A 15,311-nucleotide genomic window follows, 5' to 3' on the forward strand; every position below is an offset into this window, starting at 1 on the left:
TTTTAGGCTTCAAGTTTATTTTCTTTCATTTTACATACTAGAGGTGTCCTGCCAAGGCATCGATGGGGGATTAAACCTGCTGCTGCTTGTTAGTATTTGACTACCTCATTAAGAAGGTAGCAATACCAAATTCTCCAAAAGCTACTTGACTCACATAAGTTGTTATTTCCTGTCATGCCTTTGGACAAAATGATGATTGCTCACTCATGGTTTCCTGTTATGAGAGGTGTCTGACCGTCAGATTCATCATCCTTTATTCTGCTGCATTGATGCTGCTGCTGTTTTACTTCATGTTCTTGGGCAAGTGTTAATTAAGACAATCTTTTAAATTATTTGCAGATGTATTCCTCCTCTGTTTCCAGGCAGTCCCAGAGGTCATGATCTTACGAAGACATCTCTTTGCCAGTTGAGTTCATGTAGACGTCTGTGCACAAATATGTGTTTTCAGTTTAGCCAGCGGAATGTCTGTATTTCTGAAGCCACAACTGTTTTGGTCAACCAAAGCAAACCTAGAGTTTGTACATTTGTCTAAATAAAAGTGTGTGCAGTTTTACAAACCCATCTTCATCCCATTTTATTATGCAACTCTGCTTCGCCAATATCGGATAGCCAGATCTGCACACACGCTTGTACACACACACACACACACACACACACACGCACACACACACTTCTATATTTCCACTTTTACACAATTAACAGTACTAAATAAACAGAAAAAAACAGGCCAGCTTCTGAAAAAAAAACCTTTATTCAGAGCCATTGTGAAGGTATAAAGTTCAGAGATTAGACAGGACTCTCTCTTATCTCAAGGGCTTTTACAAGTCAATGTTTTGGACATTCAGCTATTTTCCCCTCCCAGGAAATCAACTATTAACTTTTGGCTGAATCTAACAAGGCAGGGCATAAAAACCTCACTGTTCTCCGTTTGTCTTCTTTTTCCTCTGGTGGAGACATGGGGAAAGGTCTGTACATCAGCAAAGCTGTGGCAGTAACCTGTGTGGTTGCAGCCATCGCTGCTGTGGCCACCATCATAGCCTTGGCTGTGGTTTACGCTCAGGAGAAGTCAAAGAATGAAGTTGCACCTCCAGTCACTGCCAGTCCCACCAGCCCCCCCATCCCCACCACGCCTTCCCCCCCGAAGGAGCCCTGGGACCACTACAGACTTCCAGATTCCCTGTCTCCTGTCTCCTACAACGTCACCCTGTGGCCCCGACTGAAGCCCAACGCAGAAGACCTTTACATCTTCACTGGAAACTCCACGGTGGTCTTCAAATGTGTGAAGGAGACTGACCTCATCATCATCCACTCCAACAAGCTGAACCTCACCAAATTTGGGGAATACCATGCCAAGCTGAGCGGCCTCCATGGAGCCACTGCGCCCAGTCTGAAAAAGACCTGGCTAGAAGAACCGACCCAGTACCTGGTGGTCCAGCTCAACGGCCCACTGAAGCCCGGCAGCATGTACGAGCTCTTCACAGACTTCGTTGGAGAGCTGGCCGACGACCTGGGGGGATTCTACAGGAGTGAATACACGGAAGATGGCGTAAAAAAGTATGATTTTCATTTTATTCTTAATTTTACATTTTTTTAATTTATTTTTTATGACATTTTGGTCTAGTTTTGAGAATTATGTCATAGTGGAGGATTTAAACAAAGTCTAAATAATAATATGTAGTAATGTAATTTGGTTACAAACCAAAGCTTCACATGAAAGACGTAGTTTTGGAAATGTGCTTATCTGCTTTTCCGTGATTGACACCATTCTCTGTCCATTGGGTTGGAAACTACGGTCAACAGCCAGTTAGCTTAGCAAAAACACTAGAAACGGTAAAACAGCTTGTGTGACTTTTTACAAAGATGCTACAGAAAGGACAAAAAGCTCATAAATTAAAACATTGAATCTAATATGTTCAACTTGTACAAAAATAAAGCTAAATAAAATGACAATTCACCTGTTGTAACATTGTGTGGTATCATTAGGCTATTGTTAGCATGGAACCTTTAGCTCTATTTTTTAACAGCTTAGTAGATAAAATGATTTTTTATAGGTGGATGTGGTTCCAATGTCAGTAAATTGTTGATTTTAGATTCATTTTAGACCCGTTGCTTTAGAAAAAATAATAATAATAAAAAATCTGAACTCCAAATCCAAACTGTGGAGTGCTTCACATACACGGACATACCATAGGTACATACACACATACAGTCACTGTGTGGAGTATTTAAAATATTGTCACTCTGGTGACCTCTACTGGTGGTACCAGAAAAGACACTGTAGTTGACAGCAATGCCTTGCTGCTTGGAATATTTCTTCATCTTTTTGATACATATATATTCAACTAATCTTAACACGTCCACAGCCCCAAAATGCGAAATGGAATGTAATCAATTTAAAACTGTACAAAGACAATATATTTGATGTTAAAACTTAAATCTTTTGTTTTTGTAAATGTACCCTATGAAATTGGTGCATTCTTTTTTAATTTACATTTCATCCCAACTTTTTGGGGGGATGGGAATTGTATCTATAATCTATAATCCTTGTTCTAAGGACCCTGTCCAGCTGTTGGCAGCCTGGACGATTACCTTGCTGGGCGCCCTTGTTTCTAGCAGCTATACTTTTGATTGACAGCATAGAAGTATTTAAGTGTTTAAAGTGGCAGAAATGGGTCAGCCTCAATAGAAATAATTCAATGCAACAACAAGATATGCTGAATTCTGAAAATTTCTTTGATTGGTAAAACAATTGCTGTTTTCCATTTCCTGAAATTCTCACAAAACAATGATGGGAGTTTAAGGAAAGTGGAAACACTAAAACGAAAACAACCAGTTCTTTGAAAAATAAAAGATTTATATCTCGGTATGATAATATATTTGATTAATATCTGATGTTAATTATAGACTTTTTATTTGTCAGAGTTTTGGCCACAACTCAAATGCAGCCAACGGATGCCAGGAAAGCCTTCCCTTGCTTCGATGAGCCCGCTATGAAAGCTGTCTTCCACATGACTCTCATTCACCCCCGTGAGACTGTGGCTCTGTCCAACGGCATGAACTACGGCAAGTCCTTCTTTCACTGTTCACTGTTAACTGTCCATCTGTAATGTGCTCTAGTCAATCAAGACTTATAACATGCCTTACCTCAGTTATATTTTGATATGTTCAAACTTCATTTACAACAAAAGCAAGCATGAAAACCTTCTGCTACTTTATGTTGTACTAAATTAACTATTTCTCATTTCTTCATTTATAATTAACCTGCTGTCTTTTCCTCCACATAGACCCTGTTAACATCCCGGGACACGATTTAATCCAGACAAGCTTTGAACCCACAGAGATTATGTCAACCTACTTGCTGGCCTTTGTTGTCTGTGAATTTACATTCATTACATCAAACCCCCAGGCAGAAGTTTTGGTAATTATTTATTATAAACACTGAGTGTTAAATATCTACATTATTTACATCCACACTGGAGGAATACTTTATGTATTTGTTAACTGATTGAATTGTTTGCTATATGAATTTCTCAGTTATTCTGCAGTGCATGTTGTATGGATATTTTTTTATTTATTATTCTTTAATAATTGATCAAATAAAATATAATAAAATATTGTAGCAATGTCACCTGCTGCGCTGAAACAAACTCTGACAAGGAAAAGGAGGGTCAGAGCCCCCAATACCACTTCTACTGCTACTACTAATACTGCATTTCTTGCTACTACTTTTGCTATCTGCTATGGTTACCAAATTAAACCATTGTTACAAATACAGCTTGAATTAGGCCCAATAAATAATGCTGACGCACAAAAAGAAATGCATTAAAATTAAATTGAGGGATTTTGGTGGCTCATTGCTATGACCTTTGACCCTTGATGTGTGATTAGTCAACTTAACATGAGAATAAAATAATCATACATTGGATTGTCTGTTGTGTTCTGCTGCGCTGCCTTGTTGGCCATAGTGTTTGTATGTCACCCTCTGCTGGACTCAAGGCTCAGCTCAGGTCTCTGGTCGACCATTTCTCTGTCGAGTTAAAAAAGTGCTGTTTGTGTGTCTAGATCAGGATCTGGGCTCGCAGGAAGGCTATAGAGGAGGGACAGGGGGACTATGCTCTGAATAAGACTGGGCCCATACTGGCATACTTTGAGAACTACTACAATTCTACTTACCCTCTGAGCAAGTCAGGTAAGAATCACAGAGATTGATTGACAGTGTGTGGACAGGAACTGCCTATATTTCTGCTTTAAGTTTTTGATCTGTATCGACTCTCTAATCACTTTCAGACCAAATTGCACTTCCTGACTTCAGTGCTGGAGCCATGGAGAACTGGGGCCTGATCACCTACAGAGAAACTGCCCTCTTATATAATCCTGGTGTGTCATCCAATGGAGACAAGGAGTGGGTGGCAACAGTCATCGCACATGAGCTTGCGCATATGGTATCACATTCAATGGTGTACTGCCCTCAAAACACTGTGTAACTGTGTTAAACTTTCAAACATTCAAAAACCTGCCGATAAAATGAAGCTCTCTCCTCTCAGTGGTTTGGAAACTTGGTGACCACTAGGTGGTGGAATGACTTGTGGCTCAATGAAGGGTTTGCCACCTATGTCTCGTATCTTGGAGCCGACTATGCTGAACCAACGTGGAACATGGTGAGTTTCGTTCACTTGTTGGAATTACAAAACTGTTCCAGTGTGAGCAGAGTCCTGCTAAAGTAGATATACAAATCAATTGAATATGTTTATTGCAAAAATATGTTCAGCCATAATTCAGATTATACATTTTTTTTCTGTCTATTTTCCAGAAAGATTTAATAGTTATGAACGAAATCACTCATGTAATGGGTGTAGATGCCTTGGCCTCCTCCCACCCACTCTCTTCGAAAGAGGAGGACATCCTAAAGCCCGAGCAGATCAGTGAACTGTTTGACTCCATCACATACAGCAAGGTATGCTATAATTAAAATGTTGACCTCCACTAAGAAAAATAGACAGAATTACACTGCTCTCTTTTTCCCAGCTGACCCAAATCAAGGACTACCAACACTCTTTGGGAACTACAAAGTGCTAATGAATCACTGATCCTCATTAACAGAAAGTTGTAATTCTGTCCCGTGTGATATGTCTGCCACTAACACTGCTAATATCCTCCTGTGCTTCATTACAGGGCGCTGCAGTCCTGAGGATGCTCTCAGAGTTCATCACTGAGAGCGTCTTTTCCAAAGGACTCCAAGTGAGTACAGCTCATTAATTCAGTTTTGTATTTGTTGCCACAGCTTCCTTTTATTGGCTTGCATTTAACTTGTTTTATTCACCACAAAAGTGTAACTAGGGTGTAATCAAGAGGTTATTATCTGTCTGCAGACATACTTAGAGGAGTTCAAGTATAAGAACACAGTCTACCAAGACCTATGGAAGCATCTGCAAATGGTAAGATAGCACCTTCACCACAACTGCTTACTTTTTTACAAACAGCTATCTATAAAGAAAATGCCTTCAAAATCTATAATAATAATAATAATAATAATAATAATAATAATAATAATAATTTGGCGGGGCATGGAACACACATTCTATGTGCCAGGCACAGCACACAGGAATAAGGAGTATCATCAGAAAGGACATACTGATAACGCTTTACACATCACCACATATTTGAGGGCAAGCAGATGAAAAACTGAAGCACTCTTTGTGTTCCAATTCAATGTCACGGGCCCAGGTGGAGGTAGACACTTACGAACACTAGACAAGATACAGAAGTGTGCTGTTAGCTTTTTCCTTCCACAGGGGGGTGACCAGAAGCTGAAGCAAATAGTCGCACATTCATATTATAAAGCTCTGTATAAAAGTAAGTTAGGCATCCTTTTCTGGGAGGTGGTTACAGCTAACTGCTTAGCAGCCTGTGATTTGAAAATGGAAAATATGGAAAAACCCCCCACTAAAAATAGAATTATTTTCCATAATAAATAATGAGGGGCTAGGACATTTTTTATTTTTTTATCAGTCTTGGATATGTCAAAGATTAGAAACACCATTTATTTTTTATTTATTTTCAGTTTTTTTTGTGTCAGATTTAAAATATACTACCCTTTATGGCCATTAAGGACAAAAATGGCCACCACACAACCCTACATTGCCCCAAGTGGTTCTATGCATATTGCATCTTGTGGGCGCAGAGCACATACACAACCAAAGCCTCAAATCACTGCAGGATACGCAAGGCTGTCATGTGTTGCGTACACGTAGTTAAAAGCAGGTATATTTGAGCTTTTAGGGGAAATGTCAGAGGTTCACCACAAACTCCATGTCAGATTCTACTTTTAATGTTGCTTCACTTTCAGAGCATGAGTCCTGTAGCTCGCTGGCAGTTAAGGCCTAAGGGCATGACCATATCCTTAGCTTGTTCCACAGAGGAGCACCTCTGCATCTTATTTGTTTGTTGCTTGTCACAGGTATAAAATGACCAACCAGGCAAGCTAGACACATTTTTAGCTTTGGCTGTGGCAGCAGTCAGGTGCACCAGGTGCATAAACACACTGACCCCTGTTTATGTTTGAAGCAAGTGCAGCAAGAGCAGGGGCCCATGTTTTTATTTATTTGAAGGAGTGCATGTATGACTGTGTATGACAGTATACTAAAGAGACTTCAAAGGATTTTGAAGTTCTACATCAAAGTCAAGCTGGGGCAAGCTGACATTTTAGCTGAAACGACACAAATGAAAGAAAAAGCCACATGAACAATTTGCTCCTGTCTTAGAAATGAGCTCCACACTTATTTTAAATCTGACACTGCACGAAAGCTAATACTGCATTAAAATGAATGTTGCTGCTAATCTTTGACATATCGAAGACTGTGATGAAAGAAATTGCCCCAATCCCCATACATTTATGATATGGAAAATAGCTTTTTGTGTGTGTGTGTTTTCTTTTATAATCAACAGTATGTGTTCTCAAACTGACATTTAAAGGCTTAAAATCCTGAAAGTAATTGAATATTTGGTAGTTTTGATCAGGACTGAAGTTAATTAAACTTGATTTAACCCAAGAAAGTGGAAAAAATATAAATCTGTTACATTATTTTTACAGTTACAGTTCTTGGCCGTGGGCATTTTTGTCCTTATGGCCTTAAAGGATAGTAAATTTTAAATCTTACACTACATAAAAACTAATACTGTATCAAGATTGTTGCTAATCCTTGACATATCCAAGACTGTGATGAAAAAAGCCTCCGTCCCTCATCATTCATTATATGGAAAATAACTCTTTTAACTAGCTTTTTTCATAAAAAAACAGTGACATCGTGTAATCAAACTGGTATTTAAAGGGTTAAAATCACCCAAATGTTTAAATGTTTGGTCGTTTTGATCAGGACTGATGTTGGAAAAAAAATGTTTATATATTTTTATCAAAGTTATAGGAAGTGGACATTTTTGTCCTTAATGGCCTTAAACGGAAGTATATTAAAGTGACACCAATATGAAATGAATCTTCCTGTTATTCATAGTGACCCAATTATAACAGTTGAAATATATAAAAACTAAAATAGTTCTGCAGTGAGCAACGAAAAGTGATATTATTATTCGTATTTTAATTTTTCTTTTATTCAGGCAGTGGATAAAGCCGGTATAGTGCTGCCCACCTCTGTAGAGGAGATTATGAACCGGTGGATCCTACAGATGGGATTCCCAGTGGTCACCATCAACACCCAGACTGGAGAAATCACCCAGAAACACTTCTTGTTGGACCCTGATTCTGAAGTAGACAGACCCTCACCGTACAAGTAGGAAACATTCTTGATGTTTCATGTGAATATACTGAATGTATCATATAGTCATATTGAACCCTGTCATAAGAAACTAACTTGCTTTTCTCTATATACTCTGTGTTTATGTACATACGTATATTTGGATGGATGTGGCTCTAGCTATAAGTGGATAGTCCCCATTACGTGGATGAAGACTGGTGAAACTAAACCGGACTACTGGCTTCTTGACGAAAAAAGTAAGTTTAATTCAGCTGTATGTTTAGAACTTTGCAAGAGTGCAAATACAATACAAAAAGATGCATATTTTTTAATCTCTGTCCAAACAGCTACAAACACAAACATGACTCTTGATGCTGGTGAGTGGCTGGTGGCCAACATAAATACGAAGGGCTTCTACAGGGTCAACTACGACTCTGAAAATTGGGAACGCCTCCTCGCTAAGCTGAGCACCGGACATCAGGTACACAGTGCTGCGTTACTTCTGCGGTGTTTTTAAAAATACTAATCATGCCTAAATACTCAATGCCTTGTCCACTTTGCAGGATATACCAGTGATCAACCGAGCTCAAATTATAGATGATGCTTTTAACCTTGCGAGGTGAGGCCTTATTTTAACAAAGCGTTGTTTGTCAGATGTTGAAGGAGAGAGCTGAGCAATTGTATGTGTGTGCCATTTTCAGGGCAAAGATGGTGAACATAACTCTGGCTCTGAGTACGACCAAGTACCTAGATAAAGAAGTTGAATACATGCCCTGGGAGACAGCCAATAACAACCTGGACTACTTCTACCTGATGTTTGACCGCAGTGAAGTGTATGGTCCCATGCAGGTTTGTGATGGTCAACTTGTGTTATGCTTCCTCAGTTCACAATTTCAAATGAGTAGCCCCCCAGAAATAACAGAGTTAAGGTGTTTAATGAAGGAATGCATTTGCAAAATCATGGAAAAATATACTTGAAAATGATATCCAATGCAATCTCAATGTAACACATGGCAAATTTGTTCTTTCAGGCCATATAAGAAATTAATAAAATGTGTACATCTTCATCCTTCAGGCTTACTTAAAGAAAAAGGTCACCCCTCTGTTTAACTACTTCAAAGACATCACTAACAACTGGGCTGACGTACCAGCAAACCACACCGACCAGTAAGTTGCATGAATTTCCTGTCACATGTTACAATAAACACTTGAAGATTTTGTTTGTGAGCTTTGAATGCCATTTTAATTCTATTTAAATTATGATAAACTATGACGGTAGCAAGACTAGACAAGACTGATGTTTGTTCTGCACACACCCAACAACAGAATTTACAGTGTGTTACCGTCATCTTTCTGAAGGGGAACTTCAACAAGCACTAGATGAACAAAAAGTAAAATTAATGTTTTGCATGGTTTTAAAGATCTAACATTAACATAGCTTCTGCATCAGGCTGACATCACCCACCCTGTATGTAATATCAGCCATGGGGCTGTGATGTCTTACATTCCTCTAACCCTTTTATCATCTCACATCTATGTCCAGGTACAACCAGGTGAATGCAATCTCTATAGCCTGCAGCACTGGAGTGGAAGGTTGTAAGGAGCTCACCACTGGTTGGTTCAGAGAATGGATGGAAAATCCAGCTGTCAACAAGTATGTTAACATCTAACATTTTCCTTTCATTCTTTCTTTCCCACAATCTCTTCATTTCACGTACATAAGCTTCTCCCTGTCTTCCTCATTTTCACCCTCAGCGTTAACTTGTCCTTGTTAAATGCATCAGATGTTTTATTTTAATGAAGTCATTTTCCTTTCCTTGCACAACCTAGCTGATTCTTTCCCTAACCATGGATGTTGTTACCTTTAACTGTCTGTCATCTTTCCAATTGTTGCAGAATCAGTCCCAACTTGAAGTATGTAGTGTACTGCAGTGCGATTGCTGAAGGAGGAGTGGACGAGTGGGACTTTGCTTGGTCCATGTATGAGAACGCTACCATTGCTTCAGAAGCTGATAAACTCATGCATGCTCTGGCCTGCACCAGACAGCCCTGGCTGCTGAACAGGTCAGTGATAGTGACATCTAATGACATTGCTCTTATTCTGGTCATTTGTCTCTGAGTGCATGATGAATAAAAACCCTCTGTACTTAATTTTGAAAGTCAAAATTATCTCCTGATAACTAACCTGGTCTGACAGAGAATGGTCACTGCAGGGTTTTAATGCTCCTTCAGTCAAACACTGACTATATCTGCATGCACACCAACATTCAAAATCTGACAATATTAAGAATTTGACAGGTGTTGTTTAAACAGCATATTGCATTTGGATATTACAAAAATGCTTTTTCCAATGAACCATTTTCTGATGAAGACGTGTGGGATATACTGATATTATTTGGATTTTAGGACCATTCTTTGGACATGTAACGAGCACATTTGAATTATGCTTCTTTCTACAGTTAGTTTGTGACCTTTTTACTGTTAGCCAACAGTATGCAAGGCAGGCCCAAAAGAAAGCCCAAGTTTTGGTCTAAAGGAAAATCACTCCTACTTTTAAACTGAGACTAAGGGTTAGGGTTAGCTATCACAACCTAAAGTTTAGCCCATTTCAATCAAACTCTGGTACGGTTAAATCCTTGTTTTGGTTTGTTTGGTCGCTTGTGAATGCTCTAATTATACTCTGGTGAGGAACAAAAAAAACGGTTCGAGACCACTTGTGGGAAGGGATCTCAGTCCGCTTCCAAACAAACAGTAGAGCGGTTCGATTGCACTGCAAACGTAATCCGACTCAATTATAAGAAATGAACAAAATTGCAGCGGCTTGTGGGCTTCCTGTGGGCATTTTGTGAGATGTACACAGAGCGGAAGATGCAACATGACTTGGAGAGGACTGACAGAGGATCTGGGCTGAAGAACACATACAGGAGGTGCATGCCCCATTGATAAAAAAAAAATCCACTTCTGCATTATGAAAGCAAACAAGACTAAATACAAAACAAATTAAAGTATGGTGGCTAATGGATTTATTCGCACAGCAGATCAATGTTGCATAAAAGTAATAAAACTCCGCCAACAATAGATTAAAGTCTGCGACTTGCTTCAAAAACATGGCAGCTCTTTCCCTCACATATTCTGTCCAATAGACAAAGGACAGTGTTACATTTGTTTACAATGCATGGTGCACCAGATAAAGTACAGTGTTAAGCAAACCAAAACCAAAAACAAATGAAGAATGCAACTTCACCACTGAATCGCTCCGATTCCACCAGACTTTATATGTGACCAAAGTGCAAATTGCAACAAGGACCTTTTCAGGGAAGTGACTGAAGAAATGTTTGGATTGTTTAATTGTGAAAATATTTTGATGCAAATAAGCAAAATGGCGAAAGCAGCTGCTCTTGTTTTCCATATTTTGACATGATAAACATGTCACAGCATTGACCCCTGTCAAACAGAGTGCAGAGCATTTTACAGGGCAAGCAAACAATGCCTTTGGCACATTGGGCTTTTGTCCTCACTGTGAGTGTGTTACAGGTATCTGCACTATTGTCTGGACCCAGAGAAGATCCGTAAGCAAGATGCCCCCTCCGCCATCATTGCCATTGCTAGTAAAGTCATCGGTCAACCTCTGGCATGGGACTTTATCAGAGAAAAATGGGACTTTATCTACAATGAGTGAGTATATGTCATCAAATGGCGCTGCCACAATAAACTCAGCTGGTAGAAGACAACAGTGTCAGGTTTTCATAAGTGTTAGATATTAATGAATTTATGGTGGTGAGGATTTTTATTTGTGGTGGTGCTGGTCCAAGGGCGCATTATTCATAAAATAAAATACACCTGTATATATATATATATATATATATATATATATAGCCAGGTTCACAATGTGTGCACACTATCGGGGACCTGCAGCAGTGCTCCTTCTCCTCAGGTAATTTTGCTTATATGCAGTCAAAAGAGGTTGTTGGCAGAAAACGTTTCCAATTTGCTTAATCTGCCACTTAAATTGTAATGCACCAGGTGCAGCCACACCAGCCTTTTAACCCTATAAAGCCTGAACCATGAAATAATTGCCAGAAAATTCAATTTTTTTTAAAACCGAGTGCTTATTAACCTGCTGACGAATTTTTAAAAATAAATAAATTGCATATATGAATTCTAATTTGTATCATATTTGATACATCAGGTCTTTTTGTGCAATTTGTTGCTCACAGTATGTTTTTCTTGAACTAACAAAAACATCAAACAACAACATTTTTAACTTTTCCTTTTTCCTCAAACATGCAAAATACATATTTTTTCCATATAACACAACATCATACATCTGCTGATATGAAGTTTTTTAATGCAGCAATGACTGATCCACTCGTGGAACCTGCATATCATTTTTGATACATCCGGTATTTTTGTGCAATTTGTTGCTCAGTTTGTTTATCTTCAACACATGTATACATCAGGTTTTTGATGATGTAGAGGTCTCAAAAATTACTGTATCTAATATGATACACTTGGCTTTATAGGGTTAAAGGGAAATGATAATGAAATTGGTTTAATTCATGTTACGCCGAAAACAAACCTATGAATCATTAAGACACAATATAACCCTGTCCCACTTTTTGCCTAAATATCCGCCCAGATTGCACACTGTTTAAAAATGAATAAATGAATAAATAAGACCCCATGTCTTACACAGCCTGTAATGATGAAAGCCTGTCTTGTTTTTACCCTTCCTTCAGATATGGTGCTGGAACATTTTCCTTTGGAGGATTAATTAGTGGAGTGACCAGACGATTTTCTTCTGAGTTTGAATACAACCAGGTACAGTTTCTCCAGTGTTTGTCGGTTTATTTCACAATAATAGTTTGTGAGTAAGTTAGTATTCATAACTAATGTTTTTAAGCTACTGTGCATCAGGTACAGTATAAGCATGTTGTTATATACGTTTGCTGGGAAAACTTTTTCTTATATCCGAGGCCTATATATTGTTTATCCCCATTAATGCTAACATTATTTTTAGTGCTGAATTAAATGCCAGTAACCCCCCTCCTCCCCCTCTTCCTCCTCAGCTGCTGCAGTTCAAGGAAGACAATGTAGGGCAGCTCGAAGGGAGTCTTGATCAGGCGCTGGAGAGAACCAAGACCAACATGAACTGGGTGGCCACGAACAAGGAACTGGTGCATAAATGGTTCAGCAGTGAAACTAAACTTTAAGTTAACTCTCAGATGTAGATATGTAATGGAGCTTTTTTTAAATGTAAAGTTTTGATTATACATTTTTATGGATAAAGACTATTTGATACCAAAATAAGGTTTTGTATGTGGAAGAAATGTTGTAATATTGTACATACTGAAGATTTTGAATAAATGTCACACACAAAAGTGTGAAATTATGAGCTCATCGAGCTGCATCCCCATATTTTTTCATCATCTGTGGATGCCAGTCTTTGAAATAAAAGCCATATTAATTTATTTAATTTCAATACAAATTTGATTTTTTTGTACCTGCACATTTAAAAGCACTGTGAATGATCTTGGGCATAACAGGAAAACAGAACACATTCTTTGAGATTGTCTTGGGAAGTTTGCAAAAGTTGTGAACACAGTTTGTGTTGTTTGAATGTGAATTTCAGCGGTGGAATGTAATTACATTTCTTCAAGTATTGCGATTAAGTACAATTTTGAAGTATCTGTACTTTACTGAAATATTTTCATTTAATGCTTTGGTAAACTGCTATGCCACTGCAATTTCTGGCGGCGAACATTGCACTTTTTACTTTACTACATTTATTTAAAAAACTCAGTTACTAGTTACTTTGCAGATTTAGATTACAAAATATAAATACATCAAGTAAAATTACGATGTGGAATTTAAGGTGAAGCTAAACAGCAGCTTATATAGTAATTCCAACCTTTACCAACCTCAAGCTACAACCCTCCTGTGGTGTTTGGGTCAAATCTGACCGATTTACAACTTCATAAAATCATAAACAATTCATTTTTCCTTTGGTTGCCTTAAGGTCTTATGATATCCTCCACACTAAGCATTTGAACATATAAAATTGCTGATTACCACTTTCATTGAATTTTGAGTGGTCGATTCAACTTTGTAACACCTGTGGTATTCCCGGTTAAATGACCATTATAAGAAATGAATGAGTAATACTAGCTTATGTTCATCCATTAGATGGAAAACATCACCAGTCAACAGATGAAGAGGCTTGTTTGCCTGTGGCAGTGTTTCACAATATCCTGTTTGTGTCTGGATATATGCATATTTGGTGTAAATGGTGATCATCCCACCCTGGGATCAGGGGAAATGCTTCAAGAAAAGGCTTCACCACTGGTTGGAGCTATTGTTTACAGCATTAAAAGGTGTTAAATAAAATTTGGTGATGATTATGTTCGAACAGTTGAACCAGACCAGTAAAATTTGACTGGGAACACCAAGGTAAGGGGGGGAGAAACAAATAAAATACAAAGAGTGATGTCCACATTAATGTATTATTAATTATAGGTCATCCAGTAATATGAAATATAATTAACTGAAATGGCACTTCATAATGAGTACTTTTACTTTTGGTACTTAAAGTATATTTTGATGCAAATACTTTTACTTGGAACAAGTAAAGGGTACAGTTGGTACCCATTAAGGCCATGATAGACTTTGGACATATTTCCTTCCATTAAATGATAAAAACATTAAAAAGATACATTTAATGAATTCTTACTTAAATTTGGCAGTATATATTACAAATGTCTGCAAACATAGCCTCTACCATTGTCAGAAGAGACAACTATGTCTTGGCAGGTGTTTTGTTCAAGGCTTAAGGTTGCACAAAGTTGCATTTCAAGTCTTCAGGGTATACCTGCCCCAACGAGCACTGCACTATAGTTTCCCCAAAGCGAATGAGCTAAACACTTGGAAAAGAGCCAGTTGTTCCAAAAATGTACCAAAAGTTATTGATTCTGCATCATATGAGCTATCATGATGCAAACAAAAGTGTATAACAAAATTGAACTTGTAAAAAAGCTTCAGTAATGCTGAAATTAAAACAAATGTAAATAATGAGTTCAACACTGTTCACAGGGTATCCTACATTATAGTTATCGGAAATGCATCAAACAGGTTTTACCATAAAGACAAGATACAACAAGTTTAAGACCGAAAAGTAGGAGGTACAACTGTTTTGTTTTTTTGGAGAATTGCGCAATATGCTGCTGGGGAAATTGCAGATTTGGGTTGAGTTCTCCCATAGACGGCAAACCAAAGCTCTTCAGGACACATTTTCAAACGAGAGATCTGGTGAACAGCCAACAGGTGAATCCGCTGAGTCAAAAGTAATTAAAAGGTAAGAAAAAATGTCCAACCCATAATTGTGTTAAACTGTAATTTGGTGTTGAATGGTTTGTTTTTGCATAAGTTGTGGCTGTTCAGAGAAGTATGGCTATTTTTGTGGTGTTCAGACCAAACATATACCAGTTCAAAGAGCTCCTTTGGTGGGAGTGATGATAAAATATGATCCATAAAGGTGGTGAGACCTGAGGGGAACATTGAAATGAA

The 15,311-nt window shown here is 38.2% G+C and overlaps 1 protein-coding gene across 1 annotated transcript; it reads left to right on the top strand.

Annotated features, from left to right (window-relative positions):
• The first annotated feature begins 954 nt into the window (after positions 1-954).
• Positions 955-13,220, top strand: LOC131987158 (aminopeptidase Ey-like). Its single transcript, XM_059352334.1, has 20 exons — positions 955-1,554; positions 2,921-3,058; positions 3,274-3,418; positions 4,063-4,189; positions 4,288-4,442; positions 4,545-4,658; positions 4,811-4,954; positions 5,173-5,238; positions 5,370-5,435; positions 7,612-7,784; positions 7,929-8,005; positions 8,096-8,229; positions 8,312-8,367; positions 8,450-8,597; positions 8,824-8,915; positions 9,292-9,402; positions 9,645-9,812; positions 11,283-11,423; positions 12,488-12,569; positions 12,818-13,220. Exons 1-20 carry the CDS (start codon positions 956-958, stop codon positions 12,959-12,961), a joined length of 2,880 nt encoding a protein of 959 aa, XP_059208317.1. The 5' UTR covers position 955; the 3' UTR covers positions 12,962-13,220.
• The last annotated feature ends 2,091 nt before the right edge of the window (positions 13,221-15,311 follow it).

Source organism: Centropristis striata, chromosome 2 (assembly GCF_030273125.1).
Source record: "Centropristis striata isolate RG_2023a ecotype Rhode Island chromosome 2, C.striata_1.0, whole genome shotgun sequence".
Classification (NCBI taxonomy): Eukaryota; Metazoa; Chordata; class Actinopteri; order Perciformes; family Serranidae; genus Centropristis; species Centropristis striata.

Excerpts from the sequence above, each read along its gene's own strand:
- LOC131987158 (XM_059352334.1), top strand. The coding sequence starts at position 956 with ATGGGGAAAGGTCTGTACATCAGCAAAGCTGTGGCAGTAACCTGTGTG. Across the intron at positions 5,239-5,369 it reads TCTTTTCCAAAGGACTCCAA|ACATACTTAGAGGAGTTCAA; the intron begins GTGAGTACAGCT and ends ATCTGTCTGCAG. Across the intron at positions 8,368-8,449 it reads GATGCTTTTAACCTTGCGAG|GGCAAAGATGGTGAACATAA; the intron begins GTGAGGCCTTAT and ends TGCCATTTTCAG.